General features: G+C 37.9%; 1 protein-coding gene across 11 annotated transcripts in view; it reads right to left on the reverse strand.

Moving 5' to 3' along the window:
- HERC1 (HECT and RLD domain containing E3 ubiquitin protein ligase family member 1) overlaps positions 1–23,829 on the reverse strand; it is a 188,963-nt gene that overhangs the window by 18,903 nt on the left and 146,231 nt on the right. For 8 of the 11 annotated variants that reach the window (XM_088024837.1, XM_088024831.1, XM_088024836.1 and 5 more), the window contains exons 45-65: positions 23,503–23,775; positions 22,744–22,792; positions 21,867–22,067; positions 21,078–21,252; positions 18,254–18,524; positions 17,908–18,121; positions 16,905–17,164; positions 15,678–15,805; positions 14,620–14,747; positions 13,235–13,435; positions 11,491–11,621; positions 10,535–10,734; positions 10,044–10,149; positions 8,416–8,562; positions 7,745–7,846; positions 6,543–6,716; positions 4,966–5,259; positions 3,042–3,107; positions 2,766–2,891; positions 1,390–1,528; positions 168–349 (exon numbers count right to left, since the gene is read on the reverse strand). In XM_088024837.1, coding sequence (XP_087880963.1) covers positions 168–349; positions 1,390–1,528; positions 2,766–2,891; positions 3,042–3,107; positions 4,966–5,259; positions 6,543–6,716; positions 7,745–7,846; positions 8,416–8,562; positions 10,044–10,149; positions 10,535–10,734; positions 11,491–11,621; positions 13,235–13,435; positions 14,620–14,747; positions 15,678–15,805; positions 16,905–17,164; positions 17,908–18,121; positions 18,254–18,524; positions 21,078–21,252; positions 21,867–22,067; positions 22,744–22,792; positions 23,503–23,775 — 3,567 coding nt within the window. Of the gene's footprint in view, positions 1–167; positions 350–1,389; positions 1,529–2,765; positions 2,892–3,041; positions 3,108–4,965; positions 5,260–6,542; positions 6,717–7,744; positions 7,847–8,415; positions 8,563–10,043; positions 10,150–10,534; positions 10,735–11,490; positions 11,622–13,234; positions 13,436–14,619; positions 14,748–15,677; positions 15,806–16,904; positions 17,165–17,907; positions 18,122–18,253; positions 18,525–21,077; positions 21,253–21,866; positions 22,068–22,743; positions 22,797–23,502; positions 23,776–23,829 lie in introns of all 11 variants that reach the window. The other 3 variants (XM_088024839.1, XM_088024838.1, XM_088024830.1) reach the window with 3 other exon arrangements.

Raw genomic sequence — 23,829 nt, forward strand, 5'->3', positions numbered from 1 at the left:
AGCCATTCAAATTTCTAATAAACTCAAGGGTGAACAACCAAGAACAGTGGATCTCTTGTAATGACTCATAATATATTTTTACTATTATTTCCTGTTAAATTTGAGAACACTATTCAACAACTAGTATATTTATATTCAAAGGCAAACCGATCCACATCCTGCCTGACCTGCACCACTTCTTCTCCTTGTAAGGCCTCGATCTGCCTGGGGCGCCGCTGCCTGTCGCTGTTCCCGTGGCCGAGTTTGCCATAATCACCATCTCCCCAGCTAAAGACCTCTCCACTTTCAGTCAGGGCCATTGAGTGCCCATCAGAACCACAAGAAGTCACCAGCTGGGTCACCACAAATCCTGGAACAGAGCAGAAAGCCAACAAGAGTCACTGGCTGGTAAAACTCTTTACATGCAGCTGCTACAGAATACTCTTAGCATGAAAAAATACCAAAACTGTCTTACAGAAAGAAAGGCAATGTCTTTAATTTTAAACCAAATTTGAAGCCATAACCTAGTAAATTGGGAGCAGTCACATAAAATGATGACAAGGAAGAAAAGGAGGGTGACGGGGTCAGTTATAGTCATCAAGGCCTATGTTCTAGCCACTCCTAGAAATGCCTTACCTGGAACGTCTCCTTTTCTACTTTCACATGGAACCTATGAGGCAGCTATTATCATCACCACTTTTACAAATGGGCTAACCGAGTCACAAAGAGGTCTAGTCTAGCTTGTGCAAGGTCCTAGAGGCAGGATGCAATAGTACTGAATAGAACCCTGCCCTCCCATCCCCACTGCTGTGCTCTGGGAGGAAGAGATCTCAAGGAAGAGAACTCAGAACTATTTCAGAATTGGTTCTGAACTCATTGTTACTTGTATGTTTTTACTGAGAAAACCTTATTTGCTCTCTTTGTAGGCTCTGGAGTCAGTAAAAGTTGACTTAAGAAACAAGCCAGGAGCTCCTGCAGTGGATTCTCCAGACGTATTCTTTTTCCAAGTCAGAGAACTCTGACAGAGATGCCCTGTAAAGTCTTTAGTACATTTGCACATTTCCATATAAATTGATTTTTACTTTTTAGGAAACACATGCATGATTATTACTGCTATTAATAGTTGCCTAATTACAGTTTTGCAATTTTAAAGAATTTGTTTACAATCTTCAGTAGGTCTTAGAATAGTTATTTATATCAGTGAATTCAAGCACTGCCATGATAAAGAGCTTGCAAAATAACATAGCTTAAAATATGGAAATCAGCCTGTACATCCTAAATGAGAATCTAAAGAAGTGAAAACTCTCTATGACTCTATCTAGCAAAGGTTTGAGATAAGTTCCAACATAAGCTAACATTCCTATAGTTAGACCATAGTTTTGACCACCTTTTAACTGAGGATAACGGTACCTTGTAGGGCTGAAATAACCGTCAGCACATGAAGGTCATCTGAATTTCCTTGTCCCAATCTGCCATAACTTCCTTCCCCACAAGCCAACACTGTGCCATTGGCCTGGATGACAAAGGTACAATTCTGACCACATATGACCTAGGATAAAAACACACAAATATATTATCCTTTATTATATAGCTTTAACACTTAAAATGATTCTATGCATACCTAGGATACCTTTATTAATTCTTCTATCATTTCACTAAAGAGTATGGGGTTCCTACAAGCTCTTGATTATTATAAAACTGCTTACTTAACAAAGAGATGTATGAGGCTCATTGGACTATTTAAAATCATTTAGAACTATCCTATCTACAGGGATTTCAGCCAATTGTGCAGAGTTTATTTATTTTAAAGATTTTATTTATTTGAGAGAGAGAGCACGTGCATATGAGGCAGGGGTGGGAGTTCAGAGAGAGAGAAGGAGATATTATGGAGCAAACTCTGCACTGAGCGCGGAGCCCGACACAGGGCTCTATGTCACAATCCCAAGACTATGACCAGAGCTGAAATCAAGAGTCAGACACTTTACCAACTGAGCCACCCAGGTGCCCCAATTGGGCAGGGTTTATTTTATTTATTTTTAAAGATTTAATTATTTATTTATTTGTCAGAGAGAGTACGCACAAGCAGGGGGAGTGGCAAGCAGAGGGAGAAGCAGACTCCCCACTGAGCAAGGAGCCTGATGGGGGACTTGATCCCAGGATGCTGGGATCATGACCTGAGCCGAAGGCAGACGCTTAACTGACTGAACCACCCAGGCATCCCACATAGTTTAAATAATAACACTGACAACGAAACAAACAGAAAGAGGAAAAGGTGAGGGGAAATATTAAAGACTGGCTAGAGATCATCAAGAAGCGGAAAGCTGAGGGGAAATACACAAGAAAAAGGAGTGCATCCTGGGACTTACTAAGGCGGAGAAGAATGGAAGAGAAAGCAGTGGCCTGAGAGAGGGTTTGGAAATATACTACCACGATTATTAGAGGAGAGGGGTATCAATGAAATCTAGCTAAAGATCCTTGTAAGTTAATGACCACAAAACAGAATCAATAATTAGGAGTATGTTAACTTCTATACATATGTACTAGGCAGGCCTAATGCATCATGATGTTAATTTATTACACTTGAAAGCAAGAAAAATTTAGAACTTATTAACAAAATTTAAGTCTGATAAAAACCCTAGAAAGCTTTTATTTAGAAGGTATACATCATGACTTTGTTTAGTTATTCCTCAACAGATTACACGATGGATAAACTTTATCTGACAGCAAGAAATTAGAATTGTTAGAGTTCCCAAGTTTCTTCCTCACTTCTTTACCCTTTTAGTTACCTGTTGGGCTTGTGAGAATGAGGGAGCTGCTGCAGGGACCATTACATTTCTTCCCGCTTCTGCCAGTTGTCCATGCCTGCCAGCACCCCACAGGTAGACATCACATTTACCTCCCAGATGCCAGTCCTAGAAGACCACATTAATCTCAAAATTAGACTCAACCATTCCTTCTAACAAACATGGGCCGGCCTCTATAAGAGACACCAGGTTACAAACAAACAAGCATTTAGTATCAGAAAATTTAATTAGAACCACCATCTAGCTATCTTTACTGACCTCAGGTCTGGAAGTTGCCCAAGACATAATTTGTTCATCCATGCCATTAATCCATTTACTGTTATCCTGCAAGACACAGCAAACATCAGGATGAATCTTAATAAATCCTACTCAAGATTTATCTGTTTTTTTAGAAAAAATAAATAAATAAAATAGCCTCTCCAACGTGGGACCTGAACTCAGGACCCTGAGACCAAGACCTGAGCTGACATCAAGAGTTGGATGTTTAACGGACTGAGCCACCCAGGCACCCCAAGATTTATCTGTTATTAATTAACAACTAAGGGGCGCCCTGGGTGGCTCAGTCGGTTAAGCGTCTGCCTTGGGCTCAGGTCATGATCCCAGGGTCCTGGGATCGAGCCCCACATCGGGCTCCCTGCTCAGCGGGGAGCCTGCTTCTCCCTCTGCCTCTGCCTGCCTGCCTACTTGTGCTCTCTCTCTCTCTCTCTCTGTCAAATAAATAAATAAATAAATAATCTTAATTAACAACTAAGTCTTCTTTCCATAAAAGAACTTAGTAAATACTTTAAGAAAAATTTTTTAATACTTTAAGAAATTAAGAGTAGTTTTATAATCATGCCAAACTTGACTATGCATTGTTAATATTTCCCTTTATCATAAACACTTTACAATCAACTATCACTATCACTATCACATTGGCGATTCAAAGTTAACCATTTAGGTTTTCTGAGCACCAACAGGTACAAGGTCATGTGCAGGAGTTACCACCCCTGTGAACTCGCTGTACAGCAGCAGGCAGGTCACTTCATCTTTCTAGGCTTCAATTTCCTCATCTAGGAAATGACAGATTTGGGGCAAACAGGCTCAGAAGGACACTTTTTTTTTTTTTAAAGATTTTATTTATTTATTTGAGAGAGAGAGAGTACATGAGAGAGTGCAAGTTGGGGGGTGGGCAGAGGGAGGGAGAAGCAAACTCCCCGCTGAGCAGGGAACCCAACACAGGGCTCCAATCCCAGGACGCTGAGATCATGACCCAAGGTGAAGGCAGATGCTTAACTGACTGAACCACCCAGGTGCCCCAGAAGGACACTTCTTAATTAAAACTGTATTTTAGGGGCACCTGGGTGGCTCAGTCAGTTAAGCGTCTGCCTTTGGCTCAGGTCATGATCTCAGGGGCCTGGGATCGAGTCCCGTGTCGGGCTCCCTGCTCCGCGAGGAGTCTGCTTCTCCCTCTCCTCCCTGCTTGTGCTTGCTCTATCTCTGTCTCTGTCTCTCTCAAGTAAACAAATAAAATCTTTTAAAAAAATTTAAAAAAATAATATTTTATAGCTATAAAGAAATTATCTATATTTAGATAATTTCCCTCAATTCATATTTGTTTCGTATCTATATTTTTGTATTCAATGTCTGCATATGTAAATCTTAACTAAGTAAACAGGTTGTCAGATCAAGCACTGGCCTGCTCTGTCTATACAGGCATCTCATCTACATCACAGTTTCTACATCTGGACGCTCCGAAATACAATCAAAGAAATGACAACTGGAATGCTGTTCTTCTATATTCTCATTTTATGGTGATTAAAAGATGATTAAAGTGGCAAATAATTTAGAATCTATATGTGGAATAAATCCCCCAGGATGACCCAGGAAAAGATGTTAAAATATGTATAAATCAGGTACTAAACAAGGAACCTATGGACAAAAAGTGAGAAAATATGGGACTTTGTCACCGAAAGCCACCAAGTTTACAGGAGCTTCACAGTTCTTGTATAAATAATCTTTGTCATCATAGAGGGCTGCCATAAGACTCAAAGTGACTACCTGAAAGCAAGATATTGTAAGTTTATCTAAGGGCATGCTTCTAGCTATCCAAGCTAGGAAATACTTACTGAAGGTCTGCTACTTGCTTAACACCCATGATACAATCTCAGCTGTGAATAGTAGCAGCTCATACTATGCTTACCATTAGGAATAGAAGTTCATCCTCTGGAACAGGCTCTAGATCAGGAACAGTAAAAGATTCTGGAAACTGTGCTCCATTGGTCAGGGCTTCAGCAGCCTTTATGGTGGTTGAGAAACATTCTAACCAGGCCCACTCATTTGGATTCCAGGATGCTGGGTCGGGGAGGCAGCTCTGGTGGTGTGGTGGCACTGGAGGGTTACATAACAGCTGATCCAGATGCAGTCCCACAGCAAGGGAAGCCAGACATTGCATGTAGGGGCTATGAACAAGCTGATCACCACAAACCACATGCGGCTAAGAGGAAATACAAAAAGTCAAACTGAAGAGCCTGTACCAAATATGATAAATTAACCTATTGTATTCTGAAAACCTATAATTGTATTTTTTAAGTTTACTCTTTTTTTACACCTGAAATTAGTATTACTCTGTATGTTAACTAAGTGGAATTTAAATAAAAACTTAAAAAAAACAAACAAAAAAAAACCCCAAATTTATTTTTTTTATGATCTTTACTTTGAAATAATTTTTAGATACACAGAGAGTTAGAGATAGTACAGAGGATTCCTGTAAATTCTTCATAACATCTTACATAACCAAGAAATTAATATTGCCTACAATACCAACTAAACCACAGGACTTTATTTGGTTTTCCCACTAATGCCCCTTCTCTGCTCCAGGATCCAATCCAGGACATCACATGCATTTAGCAGTATATTTTCACTACAGTTTTTCATGAATAATAATAATAATGATAAGCAGGTAACTAAACCACGACAACCTGCTCCCTTCTCACATTTCCTTCTTTACAAGAGAATCCTGGTAGCCATCAAGGGAGATCCCTCTTCCATGGCCCTCCCTAACTGTGGCAGAGCAACTCTATGAGATGCTGAGTGATTCAGAAAAGAAAACTTGGGCAAATACATCAGTGAAGTTAACCGGATGCAGTAACAGCTGATTGCATTAATGTAGCTTGGCCAAAAAAGAAGAAAAAAACCCCAAAGAGCTCTGCCTAGGGGCAGCACACTGTGACTACCGAGGGCTGGAAGACCTGGATCACAGCCTGGGCTACAGGTCCAAATTCCCTTATTCCTCATTCTAGTACTGAAGGACCCTACTCAGTTCAGCCTTACCTCTTCCACTAAACTTTCCACATGGATTCACCCGATAAACAGACAATGTTCACCCTGACACCCATATCCACCCCACACCTCCCTACTTCAGGATGGCAAAACCACAAAAAAATAAATTTATGGGTCAGAAAAGGGAAGATGATACTCTGCAGCGCCGGTATTGTAAGAAGTTTTGGAGTGAATAAGTAATCTGAAAAAAAAATTATACAAACACTATACAAATTTGAGGGTTATTTTAAAATTTTACTCCCATTAAAATAAAGTAAAAGCAGGCTGAGGATTACTGAACAACCATTTTAGACATGACTTAACTGTATCTGATTTTGCCAAATAGCCCCACTCATTTTCCTCAGACTTTATGCTCTCGAGGAATAAACTCAAAGCCGCAATTCAAATTCCGGAGCAGCAATCATCTGTAGCTCTGCGGCAGTGAGTGTCATCAGTTACCTTTTCATAGGCATACTGCTCCTGAAGCATCACGGGTAGTCGCTCCAGAAACGCTCTCATGCAGGGAGCCATGTTTAATCCCAGAATACCCTGTTGTTTCAGTGCTGTCCTACAGGTTGCTAAAACGTGATTGGTGGCAGCCCATTCTGCTGTACAATTCACGACCAAAACATCCTGGTGGAAAACAAACCATGCCACATGATATGTTTGTTTAAGTAAAAAATAAAAGAGAGGATTTTATTACCATTCATAACTGAAATTCTTTCCAGTTATTGCACTGAACACTTTTGCTGTTTGGGACATTTTATACTGTACCTTTAATACCTATGAACTTCAAAATATCCTAAATGTTGTCTAAGTAAAAACAAGTGAATAAGAATAACCATAAAATTTGTGAGCTACCTTGCATTTGCTGATTCTCCTTAAAAGGAGACATGTGAATTCGTTAATATTTCACAGGACTTGGAGGACAAAGTATCTAGGATATTTCAAAAGCGTGACATGACACGAGGGTACCAGAGGAAGGAGTCCTCTGCCTGCTGAGGGACATATCTGCAAGAGAAGCAGCACTGTTCTAATTGTGGCTCTAGGATTTATTCTACAAAGGCCACCACTGCCTTGGCTCTGATTCTATATTTTACTTCTAGTAAGACTGTTCATGCAGGTTTACGGTTCAATTTAAAAAAATCTTTTAACTAATAAAATGTAAATTAAAGTAGCACCTTGGCTCTATTCATTAAGGGTATGTCATATCAGAATTACTTCACAGCAGGGGGCTACTATTTTTTTTTTTTTAAACTAGAATATTACATTTGAAAGCCAAGATACATTTTGTATACTTGAGTTAAATGTTTCTGGTCCTCCTTTTTAGAAAAAATTCTTTTGAGACAGTTTAGTGCTACCTCAAAAAATCATGGCAGAAAGTAAAAATCCACTTTATGATTTCTGGTGGAAATTAAGTTGTTCAATAATTAAGCATTTTCACCAAAGTCTAGGGTATAGTAGGAAGAGTACTAGATTACAAATCAGGAGTCCTGGGCTAGTTTTCCTTCTGTCACTAAATAGTTATATTATCTTGGGCAGGTAATAAGCTCTCTGGCTATTAGTTTTCTCCTCTTTTACGTAAAGCGGGCTGCTTAAACTATAATTCTAAGGTACCTTATAGACTTATACCCTAGAATTTTATGTAATTGCAAAATTACCTTTGATCTATTTGAGCAAGCAGCTACCCCAACATCTGGAATCCATACTGTGGTCTGAATAGCTCCAGAGCCTATCACAACAGTTTGCAAGACAGAGCCATCCTAAAATGAGATGTATTTATATCAGTACATATCACTTAACCTTAGTCTTTTTTTTTTTTTTTAAGATTTATTTATTTATTTTGAGAGAGAGAATATGCGCACAAGAGTGAGTGGCAGGGGTGGAGAGTAGAGGCATGAGCAAGGGGAGAAGGAGAGGGAGAGAATCCCAATCAGACTCCCTGCTGAGCACAGAGCCCAGCTCGGGGCTCAATCCCATGACCCCAAGATCATGACCTGAGCCAAAACGAAGTCGGATGTTTAACCCACTGAGCCACCCAGGTGCCCCAGTCCTTATTTACATTTTAAATTTATACTTCACATTCACAAAAACATATTCTAAAATCTACACCAGCTAAATTTAGCAATGTCCAATTACATAGCTACTCTCCAATTTTCTGGGATCTTTTCTAGATGACTTTGAAACTATATCAACAAGAAAAATCAAAGGGTAGAGAATTTTGAGAAGAGTTTCTTGAGTGTCCAAGATATTAGTACACAAAATATTCCTAAGATTAGTTGGGTTAAATTTTATCATATATAAGTTATAAAAATAACATCTGTATTCTTACCCTTAAAGACCAAATGTTCATGAGCCCACCTAGTCCACCAGACACGAGGGCCAACCCATCAGAACTAAAGGCAACAGTCCGGACAGGGGTGATGTGTCCCCGCAGCTGATAAACACACTTGGCTCCGGTCGATTTCCTATATCCATCCTGCAATTTATTTTTATTTTTAATATATATTGAAATTAAAACAAATTTATAGATTCAAGATTTAGAATTCATTCTTGAAAATTTTATATTTTTATAATTTAGCATAAAATTGGGGAGGAGGGAAGGACAACTCTCTCCTAAGGTTCAGCTTGAGAAAATAATAAAATATCAACCTGGTTCTCCTTTGCTCCTTTGGAGCTGAGTTTCATCTTTTTTTGACACACTTCCAAGTGAATTTCCTATTCTTCAAACTGGCAGAAATTACATTTCTAAAGCCTGACATTTCTAAGTTTTAATTATCCCTCAGAGATAGAAAAATTCTAACATGCTTTTTAATGGGTGTTTTAATTTTTAAATTTAGCTTTATGTAATTTTCATTTTTAGCGCCTAAAATTCATGAATTGCACATGTTGGTTCTCTATTAACCACATACTTCTTTTTGTTGGCCGATGGCTCTGACTGCCACATGGTGTCTATTTTCATGTTTGCTGTGCAGGTTTTAGAAGTGAGATAGGTGAGGCCTGTCCAAAGGGCTACTGTCTAGCACAAAGAGCAAATCAGATTTATCTCTAGTGCTTTTCCACATCCACTTCTGTGACATTTTCCTTCCATTAGTGAGCTATTTACTTCTCCCTCTTCACCCCTTTCTCCTTCTTCCTTCTAGTTATGATAGAGTATAATACCAGATATATTTATTTACCCAAAGATGACATAAGGCATATTTCTTCCAGGGGTATTTGTATCATGAGCAAAAGAGAGAGCAACAGAGGATGCAAACTGTTAGCTCAGGGAGGCCATTTGACTGGCCACCTGGTGTCTTAAAGAATTTTAAGTCAGAGGCCAAGGTTCAGTATTGGAAGATTTTACTTAAAACACTGGATTTTTGACTTCTATCAGAAAAAAAATGAGACAATCTGGTAACAACAGTCTCATTTCTGGAGGGTGACAATCAAGTCTGTGGCAGCTGTGTCCTTTATAGGAAGCATGCATACTTCTAGGTTTTTTGTTTTTACCCTCTCCACACCTCTGACTCCCAGCTTCTAGATGGCCCTGTAAGCATCTATCTGAATTTGCAACCTCTGTTTAAGGTAAAGGAATTATTCTTCATAGGTAGAGTTTTGGTATCAGCAGGAGGCACTTTGGTTGGACGGGGGTGCTCCTGTAGTGCTATTTCAATGTACCGAAGACTTAACTTACGACTTCTCTATCTGTAGTTTCCCATATATCCAGTCCCATAAATGATCACCACTCAATATTTCTTGACTATCTCGCTTTAACAAGCAAACATGCTGTCCTGACTTATAAAAAATAAAGCTAATTCAGAAAACACACAGAATATGACCATTGTTCATGTTTCCCTAATGGATCCTGTCCTTTTGCATACTAAGTATTGAGTATCTGAGTAGTCACAGAGGATTACTTGGATAACATATACTATCTATGGTTTCAGATAAGGTCTTCAAAAGCACCAGAACATTTACCTGGCAACTGGACTCCTGGTCCCACCATCCTTCTGAACTAGTCACACTGGCCTGTGTGATATCTTGTGGAATACGCCAAACACATACTAAGCCACTCTGACAGCCACTTAAAAAAATTGATCACAGAAAACCAAAACATGTCAATATGCAGAAGTAAATATATTTTCAAATAGCAATTAAGACCTGATAAAAACTACTACAATATTATTTTTAAAATTATTTATAATAGGTATGCTATAATCTTTTACAAGAAATACAAATAGAATCTATATTCTGCAACATCACACCCAGTTAACGAGATCGTACAGCAAGTTCCACATTGGAAAACTGTTCTCTATTTGTCTAAGATCATCTTATGGTATTACACATTATAAGAACAGTAACGGGCAATAAGCCATTTAAGACTACTGTTACTAAGTAACAGTCTATACTTAATGTAAAAATTAAGATACACACACACACACACACACACACACACAATTAAAACATACGTAGCCATCAGTAAATGCAATTTGGATCCTTTCCCTGGGAGGCTGCACCAAGCGATGCCGTTTACAATAGATGGATGGCAGAGTGAATGTAGACAACGCCAGCATCCTGAAATAGGCCCCCAGAGTTTCACATTTTCTTCTTTGGCACATGTCATAAGAATATGACCTGTTGGGTCCCACTTCATACTAACAAGAGTATCCTTAAAATGGTAGGAAGAGAAAAAAATCATGGTAATGCTTCCTTCACAAACACTTTAAACTCAGTAATTTATGACCTATACTTCCATCACTCATTTATTTTGAAATCAACATTTTATGCAAATAAGATACTGTCATATCATTCCCAATCACTAGACCAACTCACCCTGTAATATAGTCTGCATTATATATATTTGCTGCAGCCAAAGTTCAGTAAATGTTAGCTGAATACATGAATTATGAAATTCTGATTCAGAAGGAATATTCATCTTTCATTAGCATTTTTAATAGTTTTGACTTGTAATCATTAAAATATGAAAAAGAAGAAACTTAAAAAAGAGGCACCCGTCATAACAAAATAGTGAATATTATGAGAATCTAAGACATATTGTGTGTTTATACGGTGGTCATCACTGTGTTCTTCTGACACTTTTTTCCAACTCCTGCCTTCATGCACTAATGCCTCTGTAATCATCAGAACCGGCAACCTCTTTTTAAGGTAAAGGAATCATTCTTCAAAGATGGAGTTTCTAGCATTTGACAGGGTGTTTCTATTTCAGTTTTGGTTTTACTTCTTTCTTGGCTTGATGGCTTTTTTACACAGACTTTTCCATGCATATACATGGTCCAAAGACATTGTTAACAGTAGAATATCAAATCCTAAGTGCCTGATGTAAAACAGTTTAAAAAAACTAGTACCAAGCAATACTATATAATAAAAAACAAGAAAAAGTAACCATCTGGTAAAGATGCTTTACCTTATGTGCATCAATTAGAACAATGCCTCCTTTCTCAAGTGGTTCTTTTGTCCCCAGTAACAACTTTCCATCAAAATATCCCACTGCAAATGGTCTATCTTCACTGAACCAAGCAATGCAAGTTACAGACACTAACATGATAAAAACAAAAATTAAAAGAAAAAAAGACATAAGTGACTCCTTTGTCATTATCTAACTTAAGACAGATTTTGCAACAAATATATGCTACCACAACCACTGCAAGTAAGTTCCCAGATCATTAATGCATTTATTAGACAAAAGGTAGGCTAAGAGCAGGGATTCTGAGTAACCCACTTTAAAAGTGTTATTTATTTACTTATTTAAAAAGATTTTATTTATTTATGGGACAGAGAGAGAGAGAGAGAACACGAGCACATGCACAAGCAAGGGAGCGGCAGGCAGAGGGAGAAGCAGACTCCCCGCTGAGCAGGAAGCCTGATGCGGCTCGATCCCAAGATCTGGAGATCATGAACTGAGCCAAAGGTAGACACTTAACCAATTGAGCCATCCAGGTGCCCATAAAAGTGTTATTTATAAGTGAAAAGGACTACCCTCATTTTTAATCTTTCATTTTTTTCAGGTGATTATTGAAAAATTAAATTTCCTTGCTGATTCCAAGTCAGTATACTGGCTTCTTTCCTTTTGGACCAGAATCTACCATGAAACTGAGAAATGAAATAACCCATGTCATAGAAAGAAAATTACCTGTCCCTTCTTTTGCTTAATATTCCCTACTGTGTTCCCATATTCTAACTTACATGTTCCATTTCTAACAATCTATATTCATATTTGCTTCTTTAAATACATATAACCCTGGAAGGCTATAAGAGAGGTAAAAAAAAAAAAAAAAGTGTTTATCTGTGGGAGTAGAATGGGGACATGGGAACTGAGTAGGTGGGAAAAAGACTTTTCACTTTAACTTAAACTTTAAAATTTTTCAACCCCATGAAGGCATTACCGATTTAAAAAAATTAAATTAGGGGCGCCTGGGTGACTCAGTCATTAAGCGTCTGCCTTCGGCTCAGGTCATGATCTCGGGGTCCTGAGATCGAGCCCTGCATCAGGCTCCCTGCCTGGCGGGAAGCCTGCTTCTCCCTCTCCCACTCCCCCTGCTGTGTTCCCTCTCTTGCTGTGTCTCTGTCAAATAAATAAATAAAATCTTTTAAAAAAATAAATAAAAAAACAAACTAAATTAAAAAAACAAAACAAAACTCATTCTATTCTGCTAATAGAATACCATGTAAGCTGGGACTGTGATCTGTGAAATGCTCCCATCCCCCAAAACAGCTAACTATGTAGTAAGATAGGCCTAGGCATCCAAAGGGAACACAGAAAAAATAAATGAAGGTAGACTTCCTACTATTTCTTGTCACACCAGGAACTTCCCTCTGCCTCCTCCCATTTCCTCAATTTCACCTCTACCAATGATTATAATTTTTTCTCTTGGACATTCCTAACTTTCAAGGGAGACTTGGAGCCCTACTCTAAGTGTTTAGATACTTAAACAAAGGATGAATGACATCTCATTCTGGCAGAGATGTATTACAGGTGCTGGAAGAGAAATATCTTTCAACTTGGTAACTAATTAAAATGAAATACCAACTGGAAAATTTAGAGAACAAAGCCAAAAGGAATTCAACATTTTTAAAAGCAAGTGCCAAAAAATTAAGTTTTCTTGATTGGGGGAATATATTCTCAGTTAGACACAAGTCCAGTCATTTACCATCCTTTCGATAGCAATGCTCCAATTCTCGACGGTGCATGGTTGATACATCAACAACTTCAATCAGTCCTAGAGATCCATCCATCCGTCCCACCAACAATAATTCTGGAGACTCTCCTGACCAGGCTGTAGCCGGACTTTCCTCTGGCCATGCCAGGGCAGATACCCAATGAGGCTGAATATCTACTAATCCCTTTCCTCCTAAAGTGGGAGAAAATATTAATAGTTGTTACTTATTTCTCAAAAACAGTAATACAAAAATAACTACTACTTAATTCTAATAGTACACTCAAGGCAGTCCCCAATTTCCTAATAGCCTAAGAATGAATATGACTACAAGGCAGGATTCTTCATTTATATACTACATATGATTATCAAATTCATAGGCTTTTCTGTAACTACTAATGGGACAAAAATGATAGCTTTATTAAAGAGGGAGTAAAGGAAAATATTCAGTGTAGAAATGTCAAATGCTTAAGTCCTTTCCTACAATTACTGATAATGAAAGTTCCCCACAGTTAAGGCTAGTTGTTCCTTCAAATATATGAAACAGAATAGCCATTCTTTAAATACGCAAAAACAAAAATATGGATAAGTCCAAGTTACAATAATGATTTTTACTTTTCAGACATGTTATTACAAATTGACAAGAGTTTGTACTTGTGAAATGAACAATTTTAATAAAAATATTTCAAGTGATTCAAAGAATCTATCACTAAAAATTCATAGCTCAAATCCTATTCTGAACACTTATAGTAGTACATGAAAAGAATTTTTAGTTTATAGCTACCAGATTAGTTGAAACTCCTAGAAAGAAAAGTCAGGAAATGAGCATATCCTTTTTAATTTTTTTAGAAAGATTTTATTTATTTATTTGTCAGAGAGATAGAGAAGGCGGGGGAAGCAGGGGGAGCTGCAGAGGCAGAGGGAGAAGCAGACTCCCCACGGAGCAGGAAGCCCGATGAGGGACTCGATCCTAGGACCCTGGCTCATAACCTGAGCCGAAAGCAGACACTTAACTGACTGAGTCACCCAGGCTTCCCCAATTAATTTTTAAAAAGACTTTATTTATTTGAGAGAGAGCATGAGGCAGGGGGAGGGGCAGAGGGAGAGGGAGAAGTAGAAGTAGATGCCCCGCTAAGCAGAGAGCTCGCATGAGGATCCATCCCAGGACCCTGGCATCATGACCCGAGCCGAAGGCAGACACTTAACTAACTAAGCCACCCAGGCGCCCCCATCATCCTCTTTAATTTAAACCAAAAAATGCATAGATCTACACAACTGACGAACAGACTGTGAGTCTCGAGGGTATTTGGACTCAGAAAGCTAAGAAAAAGGCTTAAAAAGTACCTTCAGTATTTTGCCAGTACTGGCATGACTCTTACCATTAACTTGCCAAATATTCACCATCTTTTCCAAGGCCCCAGCTAGGTATTTGCCACTGATACTCCAGGAAACAGGTGAGAAACTTGGATCACTGGGTGACCCCAGGCTTTCCTCAGCATCTCCTTCTCTAGAATATGAGAGACACACAGGGGATTCTAATCCTGATCATCCAAAAATATACTAAACCCCAAATCTTATTTTTTTTAAAGATTTTATTTATTTGAGAGAGAGAGAATGAGAGATAGAGAGCACGAGAGGGAAGAGGGTCAGAGGGAGAAGCAGACTCCCTGCCGAGCAGGGAGCCTGATGTGGGACTCGATCCCAGGACTCCAGGATCATGACCTGAGCCGAAGGCAGTCGCTTAACCAACTGAGCCACCCAGGCGCCCTAAATCCCAAATCTTAAAATAAAGGTTTCGTATGGACTAGAGTACATAATACAGATTCTTAATTTCGAAAGCCTGGCTAGCAGAATTTGACAATCACATATTCACTAGTGTTTATCACGATGTAAAAAATGTAGAATTACAAAAGAGTGATCCTTAGACTACTCATTTAATGTAGTGCTTACTTTGTCAACAAAGACATTCTGATTCTGCATGGGTTGTATATCTGGTTATTATTCAGAGTACATTGACTCTTGTTTGCCTAATCTCTAGGGAAGTTCTCAGAAAAGAAATACCTATAGCTAGCTATAAAACTATAAATGCTGTACATTCTGCTACAGAGGAAATATCATTAATTTAACTCCTAAATAATCCTTAAAGAATGATAGAAAATTAGGCTACTGTTTTATAGAATTTAATATTTATAATGCTAGCACAGTACACCTTGATTTAATTCTGAGTTAAGTCCAGATATTGATAGTTAAAATTTTTATTTTCTTAATTACTATCCTGGAAATTTAAAAACACACTGGAGATATAGTAAGAATACTGTATAAGAAAAACTGTAATAAAGTTTAGTGACAATTTGATTATGTTAACACATCAAAAATGAAGCATGTCAAGGTTCTCTTATTTTAAAAGTTACACATGAGAGCTGATGTTAGCACTCACAATCTGTTGAACACACAGGTTTGTTGCAGGGAATATTGCTTCTTGGTAACATTCCACACCCGGATGGTACCATCATTGCCACTTGTAGCTAAGAGTCCTTTTTTATTACACCAAACACAAGTCATTACCTAGAAAAGTTGGAGAAGTCCAACAATTTTTTTATTAAGTTTTTTATTTTAATTCCAGTATAGTTAACATAGTGTGTTATATTAGTTTCTGATGTACAATAGAACGATGCAACAACTCTGTACATTACTCAGTGCTCAGCAAAGTAAGTGTACTCTTAATCCCCATCACCTATTTCACTCATACCCTATCCACCTCCCCTCTGGAACCCTCTGTTTTTTCTCTATAGTTAAGAGTCTGTTTTTTGGCCTGTCTCTTTTTTATTCCTTTGTTCTTTGTTTTGTTTCTTAAATTCCACATAGGAGTGAAATCAAGGTATTTGTTTTTCTCTAATTTATTTCGCTTAGCATTATACTCTCTAGCTCCACCCATGTTATTGCAAATGGCAAGATTTCATTCTGAAAAAGTCCAACAATTTTAAGCAAGTTTTGATTCAAATGATTGTCATTCTCTCTCAAATTTTTAAAAAAATCTACAAGGAAATTGTAAAAGAAAAACATTCATGTTATAACATAGTATATACATGGTCTCACTCTTTTCTAACTGGCTTGTAAACATAAATCTATTTGTACGGCTTTAAAGTACTATGCCCAAACATTTGAGTTATTGAAGATAGTATTAGAATCTTTACTAAACATGTTTATTTAATTCAATAAAGTATAAATATTTCAACATATTTATACATTCTATAAAATAAACAGTACAGACTAAGAAGTGACTTTTAAATTGGTAAATCACGGAGATCAGTCTTCATTTCCTAAACACCCCTTGTCAATGTTCTGGAGTCTAGTGAGTTAAATTAAAATAGAACAATTTCTTTTCCTTTTGCATGGACAAGCCCTCATTTTTTGTGAGACAATTCCCTCGGTTTTCTTCTCATCCCCCATCTGATTTTTCTATTTGTATACTATTATGTCAACTTAAAGAGAAAGGAGAGCTTGTAACTACTAGACAAATATTGATAATTTTGTGTGTGTGTTTGTGAGAGACAGAGAGTGAGTGAGAGAGAGGCTAAGATCTGAACTTTGAGCTCTTTGAGAAGGAAAGAAACTATTTTATCTTATAGAGGTGATTAACACACGTAGGGCTCAAAATACATACTCTGTTCTGATGAGCCTCCAACTTGATAAAGGAGCATTTTCTGAGATCTCCTCCCATATCGGCGAGTGTTTGGGGAGTAGTTTGGTTGTCACGGTCATGTGCAGCAAGAGTGCGCACAAGCTGTTGAGCAGCCCATTGCCTATGCTGTGAGGACAGCCTGGAGGACAGGCAGCAGGCTGCCAGGGCATTAGCCAGCTCCAGAGGGCCTACAGCAGAAGGATCATAGGAAGGATGGGCATACAATTGGGCAGTTAAACCTGCTTAAACAAAACAATGAAATGATGCCCAGGTAAGAGTTGGTGGTGGTAAACAAAAAAAATGGGTTAACCCATATCTTTTAAGAATTAAAACTTTTGCAAGCAATCATTTCACTAAGATATGCATACAAGGTATAAAGCATTTATTTCATATCACATTCTATAGTAAATCTGATTCATTGCAAATATACATTATACACATCAATCAATCGTCTTTGCTCTAAGGCCACACAGACTGAGAACGCAGCAGAAATGATTTTAAGGCCAGGGCAGAAGCAGCATGCCCTAAAAAAGTAAAAGTTTGGCTTCTGCTGCTCAAAAGTGATCATCACAGCCAGTCAAGGGGCTGTGCTGATAGATCCAAAAGCCTATCTATCTTGGCCAAATGGTCCTGATGAAGAGAAGGGTAGACAATAGTGATTAAAGAATCCCTTCAAACTGTTATCATCTTACGACAAAGAGAAAAATAGCACTATCTTTATCTAGGTTTTATTAAGGAAACCTAACCAGAATTATTATCTACTGGTGACTCAAACCATTATCTAATAGAATAATCCAATCAAACCAAGACAAATTTGATACATTTTCTAATATTTGTTTCCATGCACAATGAAAATATCTGAACTTAAGAAGTACACATGATGCTATGTAATTCATCACTTACAACTCTAAAACATGTTTTAAAAAGCATGAATCAAATTGGTTACAAGACTATATATTTAAATGGTAAATGGTATGCAACTTACCTTTTTTTTCAACTTCTGACTTATCATAGTTAGGTCTCAGTTTGGCCCCCTTGTCTGCTAGTAATGCCACAAGGGCCTGAGTTACAACAAAGTTTGGGGAGGTTACAAGTTTATTCTCTTCAGCAATTCCTCGAAGAAAGCTGGGTAGAAACTTTCGCTGAATAGGATCATCGACTGTGGTTAGATTTACACCTGTTGCAGCAGAAATCAAGTTCTGAAGAGGCAATTGGAACAGATTTAATTTTTACATATAATTTTGGAACAAAAAGATTTCACCTCAAAAGGCTCTTTAAGAATTGGTCAGAAATAAGCAATTCAACAAGAAAAGCACTGAAAACCAGCTCACCTGTGTACACAACTGCACCAGGAGTTTTGCAGCACTAGGAGTGTTTGATGCCAGACATCCCACCGCTGTGCTCAGATAAGCCAGGCAAGAGATGGGCTTACTGGCCTTGCTGTGCCCACCTCGAGAGCGTTCTGAGGGGCTGGCCATGGCAGAAGGGCTGGTGGAGAGGCCAGCTCTCCCTGCCGCAGCCAAGCACATTAATCGAACCAGGGTTCGGATATCTGTAAGCCCCAGAGATTCAAGACCAGCAGCCAAGCTACAACTGGAACCACTGCCAGGAAAGAAACACACTTCAGATGGATAAAGAAAACAGCTTTCTGAAGGGACCATTTGGAGCCCCACATATCATATCAAAGTACCAACAACAATATCACTAGTCATATATATCCTAAGAGAAGTCAAAAAATATTATGTAAGCTGGAAACTGTTATTGAAACTTTTAACACCTTCCTATTTTATATTAATTGAATATACGTGAAGCATAACTGAATTATCAAAGTATTATATACAGGAAAGTTCACAAATTATGAATTTTCAACAAACTGGACAATCCCATGTAATCATTTCCCAGATCAAGAAAAAGAACATTACCAATACCTCAGAAGCCTGCTTAAGCCATTCTCAGTCACTAGGCCCTCAAATGTTAACCAGGGCGCCTGGGTGGCTCAGTTGGTTAAGTGACTGCCTTCGGCTCAGGTCATGATCCTGGAGTCCCGGGATCGAGTCCCGGGATCGAGTCCTGCATCGGGCTCCCTGCTCAGTGGGGGGTCTGTTTCTCCCTCTGAACTTCTTCCCTCTCATGCTCTCTACCATTCTCTCTCTCTCTCAATAAATAAATAAAAATCTTAAAAAAAAAATAAAAAAATTTTAAAAAGGCCAACATTTAAAAAAAAATGTTAACCAGTAGTATTACTGACTTTTAAAGTCATAAATCAGTTTTGCCTGTTTTGAACTTTATATAAATAAGATACTGAAGTCTGTATTCTTTTGTGTCTGGCTTCTTTTGTTCAACATTATGCTTATTTGTAAGACTCATCCATGCTGTTGCTTTATAGCAGCAGACACCCATTTTCACGGACATAGTAATAAAATAGACCACAATTCGTTTATCCATACTGATGACAATTAGGTGGTTTCCAGCACGGGGCTATTTTGAACAGCACTGCCACGAATGTTCTTGCTTATGTCTTTGGGTGCACATATATAAGCATTTCTGTTGAATATACACTCAGAAGTAGCTTTCTAGGTCATAGAGTATGTTAATATACACCTTTGGTTGGTACTATTTTCAGTTTTTCAAAGTAGCTGGACCAACTTATTTTCTCACTAGCAGTGTATGAGAGTTCTAGGGGCTCCAATCCTCCTGCTCACATTTTCCCCCCAGTCTTTTAAATTTTAGCCATTCTGGTGGGTGTGGATTAATATCTCATTGGGTTTTCATTTTCATTTTTCTGAAGACTACTGAGGTTGAACACCTCATTTTCCATGTTCACTGGCCATTTGGAGATCCTCTCATATTATTTTGCATTTTCCCCATTTTTCTTTTGGGTTGTCTCTTTTTCTTATGGATTAATAGGAATTCTTTACATATTCTGTTGGCTATATACAATGTTAATTCTTCTCCCATTCAGTGGCTTGTTTTATTACTTTCTTTCTACTTTCTTAATGACTTCTACTAAACAGAAGTTCTTTTTTAATGTAGTCCAATTTATCAATCTTTTTATGATGAACGCTTTTTGTGACTCGCTTAAGAAATCTCTGCCTATCCCAAGATCAAGAATCAATTCTTCCTACCTTACAGAAACATTACTGATTTACCTTTCACATTTAGGTCTAAGGGCCACTTGGAAATACTTGTTTTATTTAGTGTGAGGTTGGAGCCAAGACTCACTTTTTCCTACGTGAATAAACCACCTGACCTAGCCCAAGTTATTATTTTTTAAAGATTTTTTATTTTATTTTATTTATTTGACAGAGAGAGACACAGTGAGAGAAGGAACACAAGCAGGGGGAGTGGGAGAGGGAGAAGCAGGCTTCCTGTGGAGCAGGAGCCTGATGCAGGGCTCGATCCCAGGGTCCTGGGATCATGACCTCAGCCGAAGGCAGACACTTAACAACTGAGCCACCCAGGCGCCCCTAACCTAGCCCAAGTTACTGAAAAGACATCAATTCTGCATTGTTCTGTGTTATAAACACAATCATAAATCAAACTTATAAATCATGTGTTTATCTATATATGTGGGTTAGTTTCTAAACTCTCTCTCCTCCACTCTCCAAATGACCTATTCTTGAACCAATACCGGAGTCTCCTCTAAATTTTATTTTGAGTTTTTATTTCAGGGTCCTCCTATCTTCACTGATTTATGGTTATATACCTTTGCTTAACCGGATCTTAAATGGATCTTTTATGAATTCTTGGCTTTCTTCCTTTTTAAATATAACATTCCACAATATGAACATGGCAGGAATCTCTATGATGGAATTTGCAGGTTGAAGTAGCTACACAGTTGGTCAATTTTGCAGAAAAATTCATTCAACCTTTTATTTTTATCTTGCACCAAATGGACTGATAGCCTTAGTATCCCATTTCAGATAATAAAAAATGTTTGCAGTTTACTCAGCTATTATAGTGGTGTTATTTTCTACCAAAAAGAGCTATGTATTTACTGACTGAATAAAAATGATAACTATGTCTAACTTCTTTCATTCGACAGGAGATATTCAAGGTTCTAAAAACTCTATCTCATCCTCCCAAACAATATCAGATTCCGGTCTAATATATACTAGAAACTAACAGCATCATTTGACACAAAATAATACTCACCTGACTGAGAGAAGAGACAGAGCTCTCATTACCATGGTTCTTGCCAGAAGAACCTGAGCAGCCGCAGTCACTCTCCTTAAAGCCACCACCCGGTCATGAGGGTTTGCTAAAGCAGCTGCCTGCTCACCTAGTGTTATTCTTCCAGAGGAACTCTTTTCTACAGAGCCATGGCAACCTGAAAAACATATCCAGACTATTGAAAATTTTTCCATCTCGGCTCTGGGCTGCAAGGAAACACAGCAAACCAATGTACTTTGTTCATTTGGACTTAGTTACACAGAAAATTCCTCGGGAGAAGTAAATATTTCTAAGGCAATAATCTATTATATATGTTTCTTAAAATATTTTGGTTTTATTTATTTTGCTCATATATCATTTCTACTAACAAATAAAGGAAAGATATAGTTTTTAAAATATGCTTTGAGTACAAGAGAAAAGGCTGAGTCATCAATACTAATTCTTTATTTTGTATTCCCGATAGCAAAAGTTACCCATACCCTCTCATGCAAATAAAAAAAAAGACTGCCAAATTGTTTTTAGTCAGTTCCAGGATTCCCTTATCACAATAAATACAAAAAATAATCATACTCATATTTTATAAATTTTCTTTTTATCACTTCAATATTTCATAAAAACAAAAAATAAAAAATACTACATTATACCTTCAAAATGTTAAAACAACTGGCTAACATCCCTTGATGGGGTGGAACAATGTGTTATTATTTACCACCTAAGAAACAAATTAATATAGACTCTATAAAATCCACGCCAATTAGCATTTCAGTTTACCTATTTGCATCAAAGTCTCTTCCATACTGTTGGTAGCAGTTACCATTGCTACCGATGCTCCCAAGGGATCACTGTCGGGGAACTGAACTGGTTCTGGTACAATGCGTCGGTCGTTTAAACCAAGTGGTCCAGCAAGTAATTCAAATTCTTCTTCACCCGTTAGCTTTTCATCTTCATCAACATCCAGCATGTCCCAGTCTTCTGGAATTTAAATAAATAAATGTATGGTAGGTGAATATAAACATGACACAACTCTACTGGCAATGGTTACTATGAGATATGTCTAAAATGCAGATGGACAGAAAGCCCAGTGCCCACAAAATGAATTATGGTGCCGTCTCCTTGGTGACCCAACCAAAGTGCACTCCTGAGGCACAGTGAGAGTCTAAGGGAAAAGGAGCCAGAGCAGCCAAACCCACTTAAAGCAATAGCAAACGTTACAGCTGGTAATGGAGGTTTCAACTAATACAAGCTATTGTTATGGGGTCAACAAAGACTTCTTAACCCTGTCCATAATCATTACAGAATCAGTTATTTCAAGGAAACGAATGCTCCAGATAAATTCATGCTGTCTTCAATTTTTTATTTTTTTTATTTTTTATTTTTCTCAATTAGAGAAAAAAATTGAAAAAAAATATGCCATACAGAAATAAACATTCTGTGGTCAAGCTAGTATTTGAATCCAGGTCCTTTTCCTTTGGTCTTAAGAACTAGGGCTGTTGCTTTCAAACTACCTTGAGCTTTTTACAGAAAGTTTTAAGTTAACATGTACCTAAATACAAACACATACACATAAAGGTAAATTTTAGTAACAGATGTTAAGCAGAAGGTATATATAAAAACACATGTAAAATAAAGAAGCTCTCGAAACAACTACCTTCATACACACTGTCCTGCTTGCCAATTAGATCTGGAGCTTGTCCCTTGTACCTGCACCAAACATGAAGAACATTGTATCTTTATACAGAACAGTTAGTACCCAAAAATGCAAATTAAGGCATTAGAACATTTTAAAAGGTCATTAATAAAGCAACACAAAATAAAAGTGTTTCATGTTATGGACTAATAAAAACTACTGGTATGTAGGTTCACACAGGTTTACAAAAATCAGTGACTATTTTACCAAATTACTGGGGAGGTTTCTGGGTCACCTACAACAACTCTTAATCAAAACCTATTCCAGAATGCCGTAAAGATTTTAACAGTTGTCAATAAGGGCAAAAATCCTATTCACTACAGATGAATTGCTATTCAAGGATATAAAGAAGTAATGTTTTCATGGAAGCTCATTTAATTAAGAGGTCAAAAATAGGGTAAAAAACACCAATGTGAAAAACTGACCATAAGCTTCCTGAAGGTTAAGGCAAGGGTCCTGCTCAGAACTTGCCAACAAGTCAAAGGTTAATGGAATCAAACTCCAGTGAAGAATCTGTTCCTAGGCTACAGGCTCCCAGCTCTGGCAAAGCATGAATTCCTCAACCTCCTCCATCCTTCCTGACCTCAATTCAGCAATCATGGGACTTAAGGAAAGGTTAAGTGTAACTCTTCACATGAAAAAAGCTGTAATTCCCATGTCTTTATGAGAGATACTTTATACTCTTCATTCAGAGGGTTTGGATATCTATACAATTTCAAGGTACCTTTCAGAAGTTGTTGTCTTGGATTTGGTCTTAAGGGCTAAGTACTTCTCCCTGCAGCTGCCACACAGCAGGTAGTATGGATTTCCACTCCCACATTCACCACCAAACCAGCCATCCACGTAGGAGCCGTTGCTGCGGTAGCCCTGGCGGTTTGCACTGCGCCCACAGCCAGGGTGATTTCTCTTCATGTGCTGATTGAAACTGACAACGCTGCATTCACACAGTTCACACACCACCACTTCTTCCCTGTCTTCAGACTCACAAACATGCTGCACAAAATTTCATATCAAATTATTAGTCAATTTAACATAAAATTAAGAGAG

This window comes from Eumetopias jubatus, unplaced genomic scaffold, assembly GCF_037043125.1.
Source record: "Eumetopias jubatus isolate StellerSeaLion01/CBP00866 unplaced genomic scaffold, mEumJub1_p1.0 scaffold_7, whole genome shotgun sequence".
NCBI classification, from domain to species: Eukaryota; Metazoa; Chordata; class Mammalia; order Carnivora; family Otariidae; genus Eumetopias; species Eumetopias jubatus.